The 22,580-nt window shown below is 42.1% G+C and overlaps 1 protein-coding gene across 2 annotated transcripts; it reads right to left on the reverse strand.

Moving 5' to 3' along the window:
* Positions 1-1,885: 1,885 nt before the first annotated feature.
* On the reverse strand, positions 1,886-22,516 carry LOC111223010 (copine-4). Of its 2 annotated transcripts, none has more exons than XM_022746966.1 (16): positions 22,434-22,516; positions 17,738-17,928; positions 14,927-15,106; positions 12,318-12,389; positions 11,961-12,035; positions 11,213-11,296; positions 11,016-11,105; positions 9,057-9,155; positions 8,268-8,354; positions 7,464-7,523; positions 7,190-7,323; positions 6,845-6,899; positions 6,566-6,617; positions 5,822-5,955; positions 5,181-5,417; positions 1,886-2,091 (listed from the first exon to the last, which is right to left on the reverse strand). In XM_022746966.1, coding segments are annotated over exons 1-16 (1,683 nt in total). In that variant the 5' UTR covers positions 22,435-22,516; the 3' UTR covers positions 1,886-1,959. The 2 variants fall into 2 exon arrangements, with proteins under 2 accessions (XP_022602687.1, XP_022602688.1); XM_022746967.1 differs by having other exon boundaries at positions 22,131-22,493.
* Between the last annotated feature and the right edge of the window lie 64 nt (positions 22,517-22,580).

A 22,580-nucleotide genomic window follows, 5' to 3' on the forward strand; every position in this document is an offset into this window, starting at 1 on the left:
GTCCATTTAGTAGTTGTTCAGGAACCTTCAATCATGTGACATGGTCTTCATCAACAGATGAAGAAGGAATATGTGATGTTTAAATTTCCATGTCTTTATTATTATTATGATTATTATTATTATTAGTAGTAGTAGTAGTAGTAGTAGTAGTAGTAGTAGCAGTATAAGTAGTAGTAGTAGTATTGTTACGAAGAGAGGAGAAGAGATTATTTCGCTCATTTTACGTGGTTTTTCACAGCCTTTATAAATCAGATCCTCACAGTCTGAGTGTAACTCTTCTAATGTGGGCTTCTGATTGGGAAACAGTCATCAGGAGGTTCATGTGCTGAATACTGATCTGACTGTCAAGAGACTGAGGCATATATAGAGTGTAGTATCAGGACAGCCAAACTTTGGTTTGCCCTAATTAACTATATGGAGATTAGTGAGATAATCTATTCTTGAGAGGTGATGCAGATGAATGTGTCTCTGTGCAGCAGTGTTATTTGTCTGTGCAAAGGAAGTGTATGTGAGAGTTTATAGTTTGTGCAATGCTGGTTCATTCAACAAGACAGGGTAGGGCTGTCCATGAGAGACACAGAGATTTATGTGATATCTAATGTAAGTAGAGGTCTGCACACACAAATAGACTGCATATTCAGTGGTAAACAGAGAAACAAAAGCTCATTGGGCTGAGAAAAATAAATCAACTAACAAGCTGCCACATTTTTATATACAGTCTATGGCTGCCACCTGCTCACACTTTCTTATTCTAGATTATACATCCACACTGCACACCTGCAGAAATACACACAAGGTAGTTTTTATCCCTTGGGAGAAAATTAAATTGTGCTGCATTGATTCCTTGGGAAATTAACCTTACATTGGCCACAATCACAACACACCTAACCCCAATTCTAACCCTAACCTTTAGCAAAAACCAAGTCTTGATCTGAAATGTAATGTTTTATCTTGCAGGGACCAGCTTTTTATCCTCAAAAGAGAGGTTAACATCCCTGCCCTTCACAATCCAACTTTTTTATTGTGACAGTGTTAACATACAAACATGATTCATACAAGTACTCAGACACCTACACACAAACATCAGATTACACCCAAGTGAGAAAACCATAGTGTCTTTATTATAATCAACATGCAGAATACAGAAAAAAACAGTTTTCAGCTCACAGATGAGTGTCTACCACACACGCTTGTCTACCCTCCCAAAACTCTTTAAAATGTAAGAAGGTTATTAAGAAATTATTACAATTATTCAGTTGTTCATTTCAATTTAGCAAAATCTCAAACAAATCTGTAGAAAAGAACCCAAAACACCCAAGACAACCTTGAATGTCACTCAAATGACAGAGATACTTTATTTTATAACTAGCAAGCGGATACTGGAGATTGGATATTAGCAGGAGCTGAATTATGCATGCATTTATGCAGTACACTAACAGGGACGCTACGATTCCCATAAATAACATTTGCAATGCTAATTCTAAGCATTTCGGGCTATGCAATCACATATTTTGACTTTTCTACTCACAGATCTTTTGTGCTATGTACTTGCTAGTTATCTAAATAAGGTAGGAGTGTCATTTCTTTGGGTGGGCTATGGTTTGAGTCTGCATGCTGGTTCAGAGGACTGTTCTTATTTCTATAAACATCTTTCAGATATACAGTAGATAGTAATAATTTCCCAGGTGATGCCACTGTGGCCAAGCATGCAATAATTATCAATGGAGTAGTTCAAATTGTTTCACCAGAACGAGCTAATTCTCTGAGCTAGACTACTGAATGTAGTATGTGGTACGGTTGTGAGTACATGTTTGTATGTGTATGTGTGCTTGTGCTTTTGCATGTGTATATGTATTATACAGTACATAAATGTATATATATATATATATATATATATATATATATATATATGATATATATACATGTGTATTTGAGTGTATGTGTGCATGTAGTCCATTGTCAGGGGCTGAAGGTTCTTGTGGACTCATAGTCCGACATACACTTCGGTTTGATGCCTTTAGCGTTGTAGTAATCCACCACCTGGTTAGGGACTTCTGCCAAAACACTCTTAGCCAGGGCAGCTGGGGAGGCCTGGAAATACAGATATAAACAGAGAAGGAGGAGGAGAGAGGTCACAAACACACACACTTCACCGGCCATGCGTGATTCTAGGATGCCAGAATTTACTGTTGAGCCTGATGCTGTCACAGGTCTAGACCAGTGAGACTGATGTGATCAGACAAGCTCATTTGACAACCTCGAAACATCCCTGCTTTCACCTTTTCATCCTCTAGTACCAGAGTTTGGTTTCTAGATATGTGCACAACAAAATGTGCATACGTTTGTACAGTTTATGCTGTATGAGTTAATCTAAAATATCCAGTTGTGTTTGTTCCTATTTGCTCTATGGATTTTTTTTTATTTGACAAATTGCTACTCCAGTTTTGGTGTGGTGACAAAGGTCTGTAATGAGTTAATACTCAAGAAACCCTTTCTAAATATTCAAAGGGAAGGTGTATTATTGTAACAGTGGATAGTTTATGTTGGCAACCTCTATCCTCAATGACAAAAACCAGTGAATTAAGACTTTCATCGACATTATTATCAGAGCCATTCGTCACCAGAATGCATGTTGTAAAATTGAGACCATTCGGGCTTTGCTTTTTGTATTCAGATTTTAATAGATTATTTTTGGGTTATGGAAAGGGAATTGTTGAAGGGTTTAAGACTGGGACAATTATTGTTTTGCTTTATTTGACCATTTTATGTTTTTACTGTATGTTTTAAATGAATAGTTCACTACATAGTCTGAACATTCTTCATTACACCCCAAGTCCTTTGATAGAATAAAACATTTAGCCTATTTCATTTGTAAAACTGATTTACTATCTTAAGTATAATCATCATATAATTCTACATGTTTCATTATGACTTTTCTCATGTTTTATGTCATAAAATTGAATATACTGTATAACTATTGCAAACTGTTGATGAGACTCAGGACTGAAAAAAAACCAAAACCCTTATTCCAATGCATACATGAACACACATACATAACCATGCACACGTGCTGAGGCCAGCCACATATGCTACCGGACTACACACACACACACACACACACACATCTGAATCCTTAAAGTCTGCAAGTCTGTCATACTCCATCTCACATAATTCCCCTAGACAATGCATCATCAAAGTGCACCAACTCAAGCCCCCTCCCCACCTCCTCCTCTTCCTGCCCCCTCCTCTCATTTCCACCCTCCCTTCTGCTTTCTCTCCTCTGCTCCTATCTACCTGTTATCCCCCGCTCTGCCTGTCACACAGCAGCTCCGTCCTGCTAATCCCTTCTGAAAAGAAACGACAGAGCAGAAAATCACCTCTCCACCTCTGTCACACACTCCCTCGCTCCCTTTTGTCTTTAGCTCCGGTCTTCTGTTGACCTCCCTCCAACACCACCACCACCACCACTGGGGCTGTCTCTTTACTTCTCCCTTGTTCGCCCCTCCAGATTTATTCTTCACTTCTCATCTCTGCTGGTCTCTTGATCTATGTACTTCTGGGTATACTATATGTTTCTGCTCCTTCCTACATTTTGCTGAGGTCTTCCCAACTCTCTCTGTCTGTGTAGCTCGGATGATTTCTCAACCTGTCATGGACCAAACTCAGCATAACAGACCCAGCTGAACAGACCCTGTCAAAGCCAGGCAAAAAGAATGCCACCAGAGACTCACACGTGCGCAGTGTGCAGATAGCTGATGTGTTTTGACGAGCACGGCAAGCACATTACGCCCCCACACACTCACATTCATTACACCCCCACACCCCGCACCCCACACAGCAATTCTTAGCACCCGCCCAACACATACATATACACATACACAAACATACACATATAGAATCCCTGTTGAAGTGGAACTTTTTTTAATGCCGCTGCTGGTCTGCCCTGATGCCAAGCAGAGCTACAGCAGCTTATGGTAATATTCATTTGGCATGAAATGACTCATATATGTGATATATGAATTAGTTCAACGATTACAACTGTGTTGGAACTGCTAAACAGCAGCAAATGTGGCCTAAGGCGGCTTTCAGGATAACAGAAAGTGCTACAACATAACGGGACTAAAGACAAGTAGAGGGGAGTAATAAAGTCAGCAAACTAAGCTAATAATGTCAGTTGTCCATAGCAATATCTATCAAAAGTTTGCTAATATAAGGTAGTATATATGGTAGTACCAGACTACAACTGGTTGCTGAGTTTGTAATGTGTTGAACAAGCATGCATTTTGTTACTTCTGAATTTCTCTCTTCAAGTGTAAGAGGAGGCTTGTGTTGTTTCTTTTTTCAACAGTTACATAGTCTCACTTTAAATGAAGTGGATTCTATTTACCTATTTATTATTTGTGTTATTTATGCGTTTATTAGACCTAATTCCAGCACGCTGTCCCATTCACCTCGCTGCAGATTAAGACACAAGTAGCTGTAGTTTGTACGTTTGACTGTGTTTACACTGATATCTGCATCAGATTTGTAGATTTGAAAAATCATGTAAAAGTTTTGATGAACTGAAACTGAAAACTTCAGCTTTTGTCATGGGGCCAAAAATGTTTGCTGGAGGGCCAGATTTGGCTCCTGGGCCTGAGTTGCTCACCACTAAGACAAAAATACAGAGCAATGTTTTGTAACAGTACAGAACCTCAGGTATTGTGTTGGCATCAGCACTGAAATATTTAAAGCAATACGTACCATTACACTGATTTTTTTTTTTTTTTTTTACTTTGCGGTCCTGATGGGAAATTTCTGAAAGTTTCTTAATGTTTCACCTTTATGCATACTCCTAACATTTCTTATGCTCTTTGATGTTGTTATTCAACTTGAGAAAGCTCTAAAGTTTTAAAGTAAACAGTCTGGCATCCACTATAGTTATGCTGGCTGTGAGGAATCGGCCACATAAAGTCCAGAAATAGTTGAAAAATAGCATCTAGAGCAAAAAGGTGTTCTAAAACCCACTCTGCTGCTTTCTTATATAGTCCCTCATTTGTACATGTCTGGTTTCCTGACTTCCCTGGAGATTCAGTCACATTTTCTGCCTGGGAGGCATTCATCAAAGCTCTGATTTTCCCTGAAATCCATGGCTTCTACCCTCGACCCCCCACCCCCCCTGTTCCCCCACTACCACCCACGTGTTTGAAGTCCTTGAAGGGGACAAACTGGACGATGTCGCGGAGGACGGGCTCCCCCTTGGGTGAGCGCAGGATCCCGTCGTCTCCGTCCAATATCTGCATGTCTGTGAAGTCCGCGTTGCCCACGCCGACGATGATGACAGACATGGGCAGGTGGGAGGCATGCACGATGGCCTCCCGTGTGTCCGCCATGTCGGTGATGACGCCATCTGTCAGGATCAGCAGGATGAAATATTCCTGTTGTTGGAGACAGGAGGGCAGAAATTAGTGGTTTTGGGGGGGGGGGGGGGCAAATATATGTTCGCTGAATTTTATGTTTTAAAGTGGCTTCTTGTCAGAGACTCATTTGAATAAAACTCACTCTAATCCACTACAGAGCCTGAGAGAAGCGGGAGGTATTAAGGCAGAGAGGAATTTGTGCTTTAAAATTTATGACTGGAATTAAATTAATATCAATCACTTCCCCACTCTTTTCAATTCATCTCTTTTTGCTCTTCTTCTTCCCAACTTTTACCACCTCTGATGTCTCACTTTTTGTCTTTTCATTGCTTGTTCTCTTTCCTTTGTCACCCTGTGGGCCAGTGCAAACACCGACACTCACAGCAACCTTCTTTTGTTATCTTTCTCATTCTCTCGCTCACCATGGCCTCTTTGGTGTGCATCTCCTCGGAGGCAGAAGAGGCCACTTTCTGGATGATTGGGGCGATGTTGGTGGGCCCGTACAGCTGGATCTTAGGGAGGCAATTCTGGTAGGCCTCCACCACGCCTTGGATCCCTGCAACACACATACAGGTTCACTTGCTGCTTGTTTATTTGTCTTCCTGTCTGTCTGTCTGTATATTACACTGCGCTGACCTCACCAAGTCAAAGTTCTTGTGCTTGCAAAAGTATCTGCTAAAATAAATCAGATTGCACTCCAAGGTGACTGGGCATTTTTCTAAAAGCTTTCCCTTATGGTCCACACAAACACGAGACGACAGGCACACAACTTCGCGGCGGGAACGCGACTATGTGGAGAGAAGAGCGCAGAAGCCCATTTCACACATACAGATTAGTGTTGTTTTTCTCTGTCTCTCAGAGCCTGAAATACTTCCTGCAGCATAGCGACAAATCTCTCGGCTGCATTTGTGTGTGTGTATGTGTGTGTGTATATAAGTGTGTGTGCATGACTGAGTGTATTTGTATGTGTGAGAGGAAAAAACACGAGGGTGGGGAGAGATAGAGGGAAAAATATGGGACTGACAGTGAGGCAGAGATGTGAGCGGACTGTAGGACTGTTTCGGTCCTGTGATGTATGAATGTGCGTGTGAAAGTTTTTTCTGTGAGTCGAGAAGTCTGTGTGTGTGCGTGCGTGTGCATGTGCGTGTGCGTGTGTGGGCGCTCACCGGCACATTCAGGATTGTCCTCATCAAAGTTCACAGCGAAATCGTGTGAAACCTTCATGTGGAGCAGAGAGAACACAGCACCTTTTTACTGCTACAGCAAACCAGACACTCAGCACAACATGTTCAGTCCAATTTGCAGGTTGCCAGATGCATTCGTCCTTTCATGTTGATCAAAAGCAAACTGTGCCTCCAAAAGAGATCTGAAATCTAAATCGAAAACTAGCCACAGCTCCCTCTGCTACTGCAAATATGCACATATACGCATCCCAGATGTCCTACCTTGAAGTCAGGTGGTATCAGAGCTCCAAAGCCAAACGCTGGGAACATTTTATCACTGGAGGATGAGAGGGACATGTCATTCATTGAAAAAGATGGAGTAAAGGTACAGGGGGTAGGAAAAATAATGGATAAAAGCTTTGCGATTTATGGAACACTTTACATGATAAGCACGTAGAACTCCTTTTATGCAGAATTTCATCAAAGGTTTCGGTCCTCAGAGGAAAAATCTAGTGTGTGTCTGTATTTGAATGTGTTTGTGTGTGTGTGTGTGTGTGTGTGTGTGTGTGTGTGTGTGTGTGAGCGTGTCAGAATTAGATAAATGATGATTGATGGAGTGGTGTCTACCTGTCATAGTCTTGGCAAATCTCCCCTACAGCCACAAGCGCTTTGAGGTACTCATTGGGCTGGTAGGGGTGGATGTAGTGGAGAGAGCAGCTGTTTCTGGGATCCCCATTGGATGCTGTGAAGTCTATTGCCACCTGGAACAGAAACACACACACACACACACACACACACACACATATATATAGATGCACTCACATAACATGAAGTGGGTATGGACAGACAACAACATACTGCTGTAAATTATATTAAGGAGAAAAATTATGACAAAACTTACTGTGAACTGAATTTGGCAGCCTCCCATGATGTAATCCAGGAAGGAATACATTTTGATGATCTGTCAGGAGAAATATTGAAATTTAGGCCACATCATAAAAAATTCACAGGGTATGGAAAGATAAGATAGTCTTTATTGTCAAAGGGAGGAATTTGTTGCCACAGCTTGCAAATGTCTGTTTCTCGCAGGGAAAATATACAGACGCACAGCACACACAACGAAGACACAGTCACATATGAACATATGCATTTGTGCCCTTAAATTCTGTATATCACCACATATACTTACACGCCCATTTACACACAGAATTTTACATATATCTCTATACATGGTGTTCAGCAGGACGTTTTATTAGGTAGAAGGGACAAAACTCCTTTCGATGCTCGAAATTACTAGCTGAAATATGCATATTATTAATTGATTAGAAAATGAATCAAGAAGTATTTGGGTAACTTATTAATCATCATTTATGAAGCAAAAATGGAAAAGCCTGATTTCAGCTTCTAAAATGTGAGGGTTTGCTGTTTGCCTCTGTTTATTTGATTGTAAATGTAATATCTTTTTGGACTGTCAGTCAGAACTAAACATGCAATCTGAAGACCTCACTCTCAGTTATGGGAAATGTGTGATGGCCATTTTTCATTATTATCAGACACATTACAGACTAAACAATAATCAACCATTATAATATAATCAATCGACAGATAAATTAGTACAGATAATACTCATTACAGACTTTACAGAAAACACAAGCAGGGATAGACTGCAGTAAATTGAAGGATATGAGACTGATGTTCACTTCACCTTACAGTGGTTGAGCATGACAACACCGGAGTTTCTGTAATTCTTCTTCTTCATCTGGTATTTAGGGTTGATGCATTCCCACTGAATCTAGGTAAACACAACACACAGCAAATTATGCTGATGTTAGTGGTGCAACTGTGGGTGCGGTGGGAGTATGAAAGGAGCGTAATTACACATACATTTCACGAAGGTGCAAGGCTAATGGAAATAGAGCAACGCCTGAGCACTGATTCCAAACCACCAACTTTTTGCCAATATGGACGGTGTTGGGAAACCACAACCACACCAGAGCTTTAAAAATACAGACTAGTCTGACAGAGAAGCTGCTTTTGCAGCCAGGACGAAGGAAACCTGGAGGCATTTTTCCTTTAGCCTTCAAACGTAGACACCAAGGGATCTCAACATGAAATATTGGAAACATGAAATGTGAAATAAAACATTTATTGGTACATAAAGTGTATTTGATGTATAGCTTCTTGTTGATAGCCTTGACCATAACATACATGTATGTCCGTGTATTTTAAAGGAAGAATTTGATGCATGCTCTGTGTGTGAACTTGTTGCTCGTGCTTTTTGTCACGTCACAAAGTGAAACGTTCTTTTGTTTTGTGTCTGTCGTACCTCTCTTTGTGACCGACTGTAGTTTGGATTGAGGTTTTGTTGTATGTAACTATTTTTCCAACATCATTTCCTGTCCAAAAAAATTTGTGGTGAGGAGTCAGTGTGCGGTGTACTTTTGGTCCATATAGGTTTGAATATGTACACGAGTTTGTGTGTTTATGTGCTTACCTGTTTTCCCTCCTGCTCTGCCCTCATCTCCTTAAACGTGGTCTGAAACTCCCCAATAAAGTCATGCTTCCCATTAGAGTCCCAGTCCCAAACCGTGCACTGGAACAGACACAAAGAGACACACACAGACAAGCACACACATTCATTCAGTAAGAGCGCAGCTGCAACACTGTCACTTAAACACACACACACACACACACACACACATGGACTCACAAGCATGCAGGGAAATGCCATGCTGAATGATTGATAAGGCGGTGTTGGTGGGGGGGCAATGGAGCGGTGAAATATTAATCTGAGGATGCTGAGAGCGACGCGGCTTAAGAGACAGCTTTATGTGTGTGTATGTGTGTGTGTTAAGGCGTAATAGTTTGTTTCTCTCAAAGGAGCTACTGGACAAGATAAATGGCCTCAATCACTGGTGAAATGCAAGGGTCAGCAGGCCAAGGCTTAGCACATCACAAAGAAACAATCCTGTAATTTCAAAAGGAGATAGAAGGTGCTGGAATCTGGGCCTTCCTGCAGAGTGTGTATAATCGATAATGTGCAATAAAGTTGGTCAACAGAGACACACACAGAGAAATGCTTCTACTTTTAACACGGATTTAATTGCGGTCAATGAGTCATTTTGCTGTCGAGGTGTGTGTCCTTCTCGTCTGAGGTCACCTCAACAACTGGTGATCAGAAACAATCCAACAACACTTGATTAAAAACAACGACCAGCCTTAATCCCCTTATTTCCTATCTCCCACTTAAAAGTGCCTGCATCTAAAGTGTGTATGCTATTTTTGTCTGTGTGTGTGTGTGTGTGTGTGTGTGTGTGTGTGTGTTTGTGATCATTTGTGGATAGTACGCGTGTCTGTGTTTTTGACAGTAATTTCTGTGGGTGAGGGAGTGAACGCTCGCCTTTGCAGCCTTGCTTCCACTTGAAGTTACTGAGAGCTGTGCGAAAGCGTAATGAAAAAATGAAGAGCCACCGTTCCAGTCACTGAATACTAACAGTTGGATGGAGAAGGAGCGAGACCAACGGAGGGACAGTGTGAGAAAGTAGAGAGATGGAGAAACGCATAAGGAGAAATACAAAGGGAGAGACAGCCAGACACTGCAGAGGAGGGTTTATGCATTTATGCATTGGTCAGTTAAGAGCCTGGTGAAAAGCAGGTACTGGTCTGAATAGAAATCTCTGCCCTGCCATTTCTCACTATAGCTCTGATGCTTCAAACAGGTAGCCCTGGAAACCATAGCCGATGGCGTGTATGTGTGTGTGTGTGTGTGTGTGTGTGTGTGCGTGCGTGCGTGCGTGCGTGCGTGCGTGTGTGTGTGTGTGTATGTGTGTGTGAACGTATGAGCCCTTTCTCCTGCTGTCAGGAGCCATGCAGAGTTAAGACGCCTCTGAATATTTAATGAACAAGCTCATGTTTATTCATGGAAAGAATAACTGTTCGCAGCTGATGTGCAGCCACCACTTTCGCACATATGCACACACACACACAAATGGAGATCTCTTCTGGCGAGAAAAGGTGAGAGTTTAGGACGACCGCTGAGCTCTTTCACACCCGTCTGGCTCTTTAAGGAAAGGCAGCACCTGACCTGAACTCGGCTCCTGGCTCAGAGATGAAAATAGTAGGAGATGATTGAGGCTGCTCACGTTGTTTGGTTCGGTTATATATACCTCTGGGTATGTGGTACTTAGACAACGCTTATGTTTTACAAATTCCATCATTTGTATGCTGCACAAAAAGCAAAACATTTTGCAAAAGAACACCTGCAGGCCTTCAGCTCTATTTGGCCTCGGCCCTCTAAATGTGCCTTGAGTCTCATTAGGGGAACTTAAATAATGAAGCAAGCCGTGGCCAAGGTTTTGCTACACTGAAAATGCAGCAGATTAGTTTTCAGGTTAGATACAATGTCGTTGCCTTTATCATGACCTGCTATCACTAGTTACAGCTCCAGACTCACCTTTAGCTCCCTATCATGGTCACCACTGCAGAGCGTGTTCAAGGAAACTTTGAAGGATTTCCAAACTGGGCTCAGGTTGTTCATGACCGTCTGCGCACATGCAGTACACACAGATAAGAACATCACAGACATGATTAATCACAGATCCGAAGTAGTCAACCGCATATAAACGTGTGCTCGTGTGTGCTTGTAATTACCTCAGTTCTGTGCACAAGCGACTCGGTCCCATCATCATTTAGCCTAAAAATCTCCAGAAAGGGGTCTGACTTGCTGAAGAAATCCTTCAGAGGGAAAACACGCATGTAAGGCATTGCCTCAGCGCTGCCTTTGATCACCATAAATCATTCATACACTAACAGAATCATCATTTCACACCCCCTTTTTTTTCTCCCTTTCTTCCTTGTTTCTTCCACCCATCCCCTTCCTGTCTTCTCCAATTTATCCAGCCCTTCCTTGCTTTCTTCCATCTTTCCCCTAAGGCACAACTTGTTTGGATTAGTCATCCGTAGCCGTGGCTGTGCGTGTGCGTGCGTGCATTCGTGTGTGTGGAAGCTGAAAATTAATATAGTTATCTGTGTGTGTGTGTGTGTGTGTGTGTGTGTGTGTGTGTGTGTGTGTGTGTGTGTGTGTGTGTGGCGGAGTAGGTGAGATAGGAGGGGGCCAATGGGAGAGGGGGTGCCCACCTATCTCAGGAGGCCTCCTCTAATGCCCGGTTGTACTTGTGTGTATTGAATGTGAGTGTGTTCATCACTAAATCCCACAGCCCACCCAGCACCCAGCCCCCACCCCACCCACAAACTTACACACACATGCCTGACAGCACACACACAATTTCATATCTCTAAATATTAATTCCTCTCATATCTGAACCCGCCCCCCCCCCCATACAGACACACACACACACATTTTCAATATGTCTTAAAGCACACACACAGCCGCACAAACCTTGTCGTCTAGCTTACGAGCACTGAAGGAGAGTTCAACGTAATCGTCATTACCAGACAGCTCCTCTGCTGTCACCTGTACAGAATGGGGGAGAATGTAGCGATGAAGAGGGGGAGGCAGAGAGAGAGAGAGAAGAGGGAGGTGACAGAAAATGAGATGGAAATGAGGAACAGAACAGATTGAACGGGCAACATCATCAAATTAATTATCTTCAGGAGTGTCTAAGTGCAAGAGGTGGTGCGTGTGTGATTTGCACGCACATGCATGACTGTGTGTATGTGTGCGTGTGTGTGTGTGTGTGTGCTAGGTGTGTGTGTGTGTGTCGCTGTTGGGCTGACTTCAGAAACAGTGTCATACCGTTATGGAGGACTTTCCAGCAGTGTTTCCCTGTTTGAGTAGAGCTTTGGTCAGTTTCCTCTGTGAGACGATCTGGAACAAACAGAAACACAGACTCCACAACATCAGCTCACATATTCCAGTGTTTCCCCTCAGAGGGACAGCTTGCCCTGTTAGTGTCAACCCTGGTGTTACCTTGCACTTGTTAATGTTAGCATGCGACTGCCTACTTACACGTCCAGTGGTCATAGAGCAGTGTGGTGAAGTCGCCTTCCTCGCTATCTGACAAATGTAATTTTCTCTGGTGTTGTATTTCTGGGTTGATCTGCCAACTCCAGAGAAATCTGGTACTCTCTGAACCACTTACAATTTTGTGCTGGCCAGGTGCTATAAAAGGGTTATATGTGCTATGAGTGACTGCAAACATTTACAGGAGGAGGCTGGTGAGATTCACTGGGAGTCAACCACACAGACAGACAAAGCAAAATAAAAAAAAATGGGATAAAAGCATCTGGAAGCTGCAGACTGAGGTGTTTCTCAGTGGGAACACTAGTACTAGCGACACTTTCGAATGATAGGCAGATATTATTCGTTGTTAACATCTAAAGAGCAAAAGTGACACACAGGTGCATTGCATTGGGGGCTACACACTTCTTTCAAAAAGCTAGTAGTGTGTTTTATTTTGTGTGAAGAATATGAATGACTGAAAGCTTATATCTGATCAAATAGTACAGGCGTGTTTTTTGTGTTCTGTTTTGATAAGACAATTGGTTTTGGAAGATTTAAATATAATAACCTGTTGTTACGACTGTATTTAAACCTGCAATCAATAACAGATTTTTTGGCCACTAGGGGGCAGTAGGAGCAAACTATGAACACAAATTTGTCACATCTTGACATCCAGCCAATCGTGTTTATGTCTACCTGGCAAATGTAAATCCTGTATCTACTCTCCTTTTGATTCTCTTTCCTTTTGGAAACAACTGCCTGCAGCTAGCCAAGTGAAACGCTGATAACAGCAGTGAGAGTGCACCAAAACAGTGAAGCTGCAGGAAGGAAAATCAAAAACCAGAGCTGAAAGACGCTAAAACGTTGTCGAGAGCTGAGGAGAACTGCAGAGTCGGGGCATAATTCACATCCAAGTAGTATAAAGTATTGTTTACAGTAACTTTCAATATAGTTTATGTGCATGTACTGTATATACCTGTGATGATCCCCACATCCTCGATCCCAGTTCAACACAGTAATACAAAAAATGGCAGTAAATAACACTTCACCTCTGCACAAACTGTTCTGCTGCCTGTCTCAAATTTCACTAAACTGCTTTCTATTAACAGATCTGTTACTATTACTTTCTGAAATCTTCATAAACTCCTCTGCTTTCATATTGTACCGACATAGTGCTCTCTTTTTCCTTAACAAAGCCCTGGATTGACAGCAGAATCCAGAGTGTTGTTGTTGTTCACACCCAGACTAAACATTGGCAGCATGTTATCCCATTTCAGTAAACCTCTCTGGCTCTCGCCTTCAAAATCCTCCTCTTCCATGTCAATTATCTCAGTTCGACCAACTATTGTAAATCCACCGGCTTTATGTTGCTGATAGTGTCTCTGACAATGAGAAGTGGATTCTTGTGGAAACAAACATTTTCATTCCCCTCCATGGCAGACTGGGCCTTAAAGCTATGGCACCCGATTTCCTTCCATTCAATTTGACATTAGATGGTAATTCCCTGGAATCCGTTTACTCAACTTGTAAATGAGCACTACTGCAATTCCAATTTTCATTTTAAAGGCTATTGCAAATTAAGTGAGGAGTGTAAATAAAGCGAATCTTTAAATATTGATTACAACTACATCATTAAGAAGGGGCGGCAACACCATTAAGTGAGTAACAAGGCCATATGTATTAGCATATGCACATATAAATGCTTTGAAAACACAGTGTAATGCACCCTCAGGCCTACATGTAAATAAGGACTCAAGGACATAGACACATATTGTAAATGCAGATAGTGACAGCAGCCGACCTTGAGTGAAAAGATCACATTAAGATTCCACCCACGGTTAAAGTTGGCCTCTTTAATCTTTAAGTTGAATTAAAGTACAGTTTACCTATATCTCAAAAAGGTTAGTGACCTTAAGAAAAGATTATACACCTCAGTCTGTAATTCTTACGCTCAAAGTGTGGAGGCTGCATTCATGAATGCAAAGGTCTGAGCATGCTGTACACCGGTAAACATAACACTCACTGTATGGGACATACTGTTTCTGTTTGCAGGAACACTCACTGATGACACATAAAAGCCCTCCTGTCATGCATTCACCTGTAGAAGTATGCTCACATCATACGCACTTCTGGCTCCTATGGTGAACTCACTCTAACATATGTTCACATGCGCACCATATATGTACTGAAACTAACATGCACCACTTAGCTCTTGCAGTGACCTACCTAACATGCTGTTTCATAATCAACTATATAATCCTGACTTCTACAAGATTTCTATTTTACAGAATAGTATACAGTGGAGGGAGACCTTAATAGCAAAAAGTGTAACATGTAATTGATTACAGTGAATGACTACACAAAAGACTGCAATTCACTGACCAGTCAGAAAAAGCACTGACCTGTCCTAAGGTGCACTCCATGGATCCCAGGAAGTCAGCATCACGGAGGCCATTGTTGCCAGAGCTGATGTCGTGAAGTTCAAAGCGCAGCCTCTGGACCTCCTCAAAATAGTAATCCACCAGGAAGATCTTGGAGAACATGGGGCTGCTGCTGCTGCGGATCACCTCTGTACGGTCCACCTGCAAACATGCATGTGCATACACACACGCAAAGGCAGATGTGCATGGACACACACCAACAGCTCCAGGTTAATCTTCTGGCAAATGAAGATACTAATGTTATGAAATGTTTGCCTTGGATTTACTGTAGATCCCACTGCAGTCTGTCAGAGGGTTTATTACATGCATCCCAGGAGGAAGTTTTTCCATAACAAGTTGGTAAGTAAAAAAAATAATAAAACCCTGCTTTTGGTGCTATTTAATCTTGGCAGTTTCACTTCAAATTGAGTTTTTATGGTCTTTCCAAAGTGAACTGAAGAATAAAGATTTCACTTGACATCCAACACACTGCTGCTGTGCATTGATTTGGAAGCTCAGCGGACTTTGCAGCTATGCAGCAATTATCACAAATAGCTATTACCATATTGTTTAAACTTATCAACTAGAAAACTGGTATTATGGATTTTTCTTGATGGCTAAAAATCACACAGGCTGTTTGATTAAACAGAGCGGCGACTATAGTTGTAACATTGATCTCACATTTTCTCTTCTCTAACATCCTGACACAAAAAGGAATAGAAAGAAACAGAATCCGTCTCTGCACTGCCAACAAAACCTATCCAACTCTAGCAGCAACGACTGGGTCCCTTTTATTGTTGATAACCCTTTGGCACACATGCGCACACACACACACACATACACACACATACGGAGACAAAAGTGAATGGCACGACAGCAGACCTGACGTACACCGAAACACTCACAGATTTGGCCTTTTTCTGACACTTGCCTCAATAGGCTGGCATCTCATCAAAGCAAAAAGGATCGTGAACACATAAACACACAAACATGCACACACACGCACACACACTCAAAAAATTATCCAATTAAGAGACTCTAAATCTGATGGGCAGTGATAACATTTGTCCATTCCCACACTCCCACAAAGGGGCTTATCATAACACATACACACAAATTGTCACTCTCTCTCTCTCTCTCACACGCACACAGACACACACACGCACACACACACACACACACACACACACACACACACACACACACACACACACAATGCCAGTATGCTGTACAAAGTAGCTTTTTTGTGAAGTCTCCAAAGACAGAATACACCTTTCTGAGAACATGATCTTGAGTCCCTGTGGAAACAAAATGTGTGTGTTGTGTAGTGTATCCTTTGTGTCTGTGACAGTGTGTGTAAACGAGTGACGCGTGTGAATCCACATACGTGTTTGCACGTCTGTAATAGTGGGTCACTGTAGCACTGAACGTGTGAGGATGTGTATGGAATGCGTGGGTGTGTAGCTACATATTTGAAAGGAAGGCAGAATGCACTCAGCATATGTGTGTCTTTCCCACAGAGAGGGGAAAGAGAAATAAAGGCAGACGAAGATACAATTTCTTCCTTAAACTCCTCTAGATTTATTTCTTCTCTCACGCTGTGTTCGGGTAAAGTTCATGTGTTACTGCCACCGGCGAGGCTTGAATGGGAATAAGCTGTTTCGAAAATAGGAGGTTCTTTGTAAAGTCCCTGAAAAAGCAGCTGGGTCTTGGAAGTAAAAAGAAAAGGAAGTGGAACACTAAGTAGTAGACAGCATCACCCATTTTCCCTTTATTGTCCATTTTCAAGTGCTAAATACTCTATTCTAGTAAGAACTGTCTCCGTGTATTTGAGACCTTTTATTGTGTACAGTAAAAACGTCAACGATTTCGGGGAAAGTAGCTCGTAGCCCTCATTATTTTCAATATTTAAATGACTGGGGCAGACATGTTTTGCTGGGAAGATAAATAGAGAAACAATACCGGCATACTTTCCATTTCAAGGTGACAAAAGCATTTTGGATAGAGAAATACAATGTGTACGCCAGTCGACTAAAGTTATGACTTCTGTTGTCTTCCATGACTATTAGCATCCATAATTTATAAGAACCACACATAACCCGCAATTTAGTGTGAGAAGGTTAGCGTCACAATCACAGCTCTGCATGATTGCTCGGGTCCTTGATTAGACATAATAATTTAGTCAGACATGAATTCAATGATGGGCTTGAACAATTTCGAGAGTCGCCTGCAGAGGAATTCATCAGGAATCATCTGCACCAGAACCTTAAAAGCAGGTGAAGAAAAATTTCTATCTGACTGGTACAACAAGTCATGGACAAATGGCGTAGCATATGAAAATAATGTTGCATAGCTACAACGCTGTCACCTTGAAGACTTTGTAGTATGGTGGCAAGAACTTTCATCAGCTGATACATTTGTTGGACTTGTATTGATCCAAGAGCTCAACAGTATTCAAATGTAAATTGTGATTTTATAAAAGACCACTTTATAGGCTATAAAAGTGACACCATTGAAGCACCAGAGGGACTGTTGTCAATGGATAAGACTCCCACAGCAGAAAAGCAAAGCCTTTAAAAAGCATACACACATTAGCAGCTGGAGCTCTCATTCAGAATGTCTTTCAAAGGTTGAATGAGTGTTGTAGGCAAGGACACTTCAGAGCAACGACTCCCCTCACTGATGCTGCCGTTACACCTTCATCTTCTGCTTATAAAAGGGTGTTTCTGAACTGCAGACACACATTTTACACGCCGCACCGCTCCCCGTTCTCATCCCATCCCATTACTGTACCTCAAACCACTGCCCGTGCGACTGCATCTTCAGCACCACGCAAGGGTCGGGTTTGGAGAGGGCGTCGCGATCCGAGATCCCCCGGCAGGCCACTCTCAGCTCCACTTTGGTCAGGCACGGGGAGCTGATGAAGCCCAGCGTGGCCTCTGCAGACTCGTAGATGTTACTCATGCTGAACACACAATCACACACTGAAAGGAGAGGGAGACAGAAGAAAAGATGGGCTTAGTTTGTAGACTGTGAGGCAGATGTAGATATATGTATATAGATAGATAGATAGATAGATAGATAGATAGATAGATAGATAGATAGATAGATAGATAGATAGATAGATAGATAGATAGATAGATAGATGGATAGATAGATAGACAGACAGACAGTAAAACAGACAGACAGACAGACAGACAGGTAGGTAGATAGATAGATAGATAGATTGACAGACAGACAGATAGACAGACAGATAGATAGATAGATAGATAGATAGATAGATAGATAGATAGATAGATAGATAGATAGATAGATAGATAGATAGATAGATAGATTAAAAAAACCATGCTCTGCAGTTAATTTGAACTGTTCTTTGCTTTGACATGAGCAGATGCAGTGGCCCTGACTAAGCAGACAGCAATCAAACTGTTCAAGGTCAGGACTCTACTGAATATCAGACAAGGTCCCTAAATACACACAAATGTACACATGCTGTACAGTATCAGTATAAATCGTCACAATTATGCACTTACACTTGTTCATGAATTTGGATTTATGTCCATATACTGTATACACATTATCACATACATGCACATACTAACACACAGACAGACACAAAGACAGACAGAGAGACACACACACACACACACACACACACACACACACACACACACACACATAGAGTGAAGTCTGCTGAGTAACCAACAAATCGGCAGGTTTCTCCTCAGGTTTCCACAGAGTGTATAGTGTTCATAGCCCCTAAATAGAATACTGTCAAGCATCAAATCACTGCGACAAAGTCGTTTTTTTTCCCATGATAAGAACTTTACAGTAAAATTTGCAAGGAAATGACCTATTAAAATATGTGCTGTTTTTCATTTGTTCAAGGTGACTGTTCTTGTATTCCAACTCCGACTAAAGTCGAGGAAATTCTTCACTTCATCACAGGTCAGCTTAAAGCGAGGAAATGTGCTGGTTGTACACATCTCATAGGAGTGTTTGTACATATTGTAGTATGTAATAGTCAACATGATGTAGACATAGCAATAATACTTAATAGGTGACAACTCTCTTGATATTAAGGACCCTACACGTCCATCAACCACCCACATTCTGTATGTAGGTGTTTTCAATTATTCTGCTTAATAAGACCTCCTCTCTGGACTGTGTGGGCATGTACAGACTCAGCTTGATTGACGGCTTCCTCACTCTCCTTTTAGTCTTGTTGCACCTGTTTGAGTGCAATAGCTTATACATTTATAGTTCTTAATAGCATATTGGCTCTTGTCACCTCATGTAATTCCAGGTATGTAACCACCCACCTCCAACCTTAAAAAGAACTCTAATTATCCAGGACTACTGAAAACACCTGCATGGTGTGCAGGGCTTATAAAGGAATAGTGTGACATACTGCAAAAATGCACTTATTTGCTTCCTTGCCAAGAGTGAGATCAGAGGATTAATACCACTCTCACTTTTTTTCTGTTAAATGTGAGGCTACAGCAAACAATTAGCTTACCTTTGCAATTAGAGCTAACAAAATCTGCTTACTAGCACCTTTAAAGCCCGAATTAACAGTTATTTCTCATGTGTTAAATGAAACGCAGGTGTAAAAACAACAGCATGTTACTTAGTGAACTTTAGAGGTGTTGACAGGCAGATTTTTTATACCTGTGGGCATAGCCAGGTTACCATCTCCTCGCTGTAGCTTCATAATTAATAGACAGTATGAGAGTGGTATCTACCCCTTCATGTACCTCTCAGCAAGACCATGAACAAGTTTATTTCCCTAAACATCAAATTATTCGGTGAATGTAACATATAACTGTTACACTACAGTAGTACATTCAGTAATAGCAATATCTACCCAACGCTTGCTCTTTAATCAAAGGCTACAATTTCTACAGCTGAATCAAGTTGACACTCACTTAAGCCGAATGTAAATGTATTACTATTTAATTGAGAACACTGCATTACATCTATAATTAATCTCAAAATACATGGGTCCATTTTTGAAACCCACGACGTACATGAAGTGATGGGCTGAAACTTTGGGTAGCCGCAGGTCCAGTTAGTCCAAACTAAAGGATAACAGCAGGTCTGATGTGCTAGATGGTACGAACTGAATATTAATGCAGCGGTCTAGTAGTATCGTCCTTAGGGAGTGAAGCTCTTGGAACTGGGTCTGACTCTGACCTGAATGCCTCTCTTTCGCTCTCTCTCTCTATCTCTCTCTCTCTGTCTGTCTTCCATAATTCATGTTCCATGTGTGTGTTGCTGGTGGTGATTATTTTTAGCTAACCACACTGAATGGCCTGTACACGGACAAATGGATGCGGACAGAGCCAGAGGGCAGGTGTGTGACATACAACAGACCTGTGTGTGGGTGGTGCGTAGTTAGTAGTGTTTCCGTATGTGTCCCCGTGAGTGGTGGTACATAACTGCATGTCTTTGTGCGCGTGTGTGTGAGTGTGCGCGCGCAGGAAGCAGCAGATGCCTGTCTGTTCCGCTTGACGGCAGATGACACTGATAGTGATGGAGGCTGTGGGAGATTTCTACATCCAGAGCTACTGTATAAGAGCTGTGTGCAGAATCCGCCTTTACAGTGCAAAGCATCGGCTGTCACATGTGTTGCACATTGCCAGAGGTGACAATGAATTTTCACATCACACTTAGTAACAGGATCTTGCAATAGCTTTTTGCGGTTTAAAGTCCCAAAGAGTGTTTTTTTTCTTGCCAAAGTTGACAACTGGTTTATTTTGATACTCATCTACTGTGATACTAGTCAAATGCATTGTGACTAGGGTTTAAGTATTAGGGTCCCCGATCTGTACGAATATATAAACTTATAGAACAGCCAGGTACGTTTCAAACATTTGACAAGACATGAAAACTGCAGTGTTTCCCTGTGTTACTGTTGATAGGAGCAACCATCACAAACAGAAGAGTGCAAATTGCAGGATGGGTGGCTGAATGCTTTGTAACAAAGTGGCCTGTGTGCTCTGAAATTTGTATGTAAATCAAAATAATGCCCAAAATAGCAAGGATTGATTGGCGGGCGGTGTAAGACATCTCAAAATCATTTCAAGGCTCCTCGCTGTCAGCTGTTATTCCCCACACTGTGACAATCAATCAAGGCTCAGAGCTCGATGGCCATGATCCTTGACTGTGTGTGTGTGTGTGTGTGTGTGTGTGTGTGTGTGTGTTGGAGTGTGTGTGTTGTATGTCTGGTGTGTGTGTTGTGTAGTGGGGGGGTGTCCCTTCACCTTCACATGTACACTTGTATAGAGTGACTGTGACAGATGTGGCATTAATGATTCAGCCACAGGAAGGTCCATGACACTCAAGTACACTGTAATTGCTCGGTCACATATTGATTATTGGCCAAAAAGGAGTAACATTGCCATCCAGCCACAGCACAGGCACCATAAGCTGAAGAACTATGTGGCATATTATGCAACCCTATGTAGAATATTAATCATGACAGGTGATAGCAAAATGCTCAGCTAGAAGAGCAGAAACATAAAAGGCGGCTGGGTTTGATAAAAGACAGAGAGGAGTATCAGAAGTGAAGCAGTCTGGTGTTGCGAACTCACAGTGTTATTAGAGCTGACAGAGAGGGAGAACCAGAGAGAGTGAAGGGGACGGAGGTTGTGAGAGAGGGGATTAGAGGGATGGAGTGAAAGAAAGAACTGGGGAAAGGCAGGCAAGTGTGAGTAAATGAAGCAGAGGGCAGAGAGGGAAAGAGAGAGGGACAGAGAATGAAGTGGATCTCCTCCTCTCATACAGCTTATCTTGTTTTATAGCACTCCAGCAGAATAGAATTAAAGCAGAGGATTTCTAAAAGAAGCCCACTTGGTGTCTTCCAGTATTTTCTCAAATCAAGAATCTCTCAAATCCCTGTGGATTACTGTAAAATAACATTTTGTTGCCTGGCAATAAAACGTTTTTGTGGTCTGTTTTCTTCTACAGAATAGTTAATACACCCAGTTACTAATACAAGCTGTTAAACAATAAATATGAAGCTGATTTGCTTACAGCTTAATCTGTATGAGGCTATAAACATCTGATGCCATCATACATACATCATTTATAAGACACTATAGAAAAAATTTGGAATAGCCCTGCGCCGGGTAAGACATGCACCATCCGGGCTGCTCCTATCTCCTGCAGAGAGAAAACTCACCTCAACGACCTGGAGAAAAGATCCGAGCGGAGCCGAGGAACTTCACCGCCGTTCACTTGACAATCACGGACAACTAACCGCCTCCGGACCCATCTCCCTCTCCTCACTCTCTTTGTCTATGTTTTTTTTTTTTTTTTTTTTTTTTCTCAATCCCCCTACACTGCAGAGCTCGGTCGGTTTGGTGCTGACAGCCAAACAGAGCTGATTTCTAATTCCCTAAGGAACGGTGAGGATGTGCGATCCGTGCGCCTGGGTTTACTCTGAGTGAAAGATGGGGAGGAGGAGGACGGTGCGCCACTTAACTGGAGTTTGTAATCCGCTGGCTCCATCGGGGGCCGCAGAGAGCGCATCGTACCCTGGGACCATCGGCCTCGGAGCATAGTGTGTCTGCGCCATCTCGTGGTCGTTACGGTGAACTGGCGCTTATAAAACTGATTTTCCGCTTCTCCG

Source organism: Seriola dumerili, unplaced genomic scaffold, assembly GCF_002260705.1.
Source record: "Seriola dumerili isolate Sdu_G_001 unplaced genomic scaffold, Sdu_1.0 BDQW01000110.1, whole genome shotgun sequence".
Classification (NCBI taxonomy): domain Eukaryota; kingdom Metazoa; phylum Chordata; class Actinopteri; order Carangiformes; family Carangidae; genus Seriola; species Seriola dumerili.

What these genes read in the sequence shown, in the direction of transcription:
- LOC111223010 (XM_022746966.1), bottom strand. An exon ending in TGGAGTGCACCTTAGGACAG is followed by an intron (nt 12,390 to 14,926) that starts GTCAGTGCTTTT and finishes TGTTTGTTCCAG; the next exon opens with ATCGTCTCACAGAGGAAACT. An exon ending in TGATACCACCTGACTTCAAG is followed by an intron (nt 6,618 to 6,844) that starts GTAGGACATCTG and finishes CTCCACATGAAG; the next exon opens with GTTTCACACGATTTCGCTGT.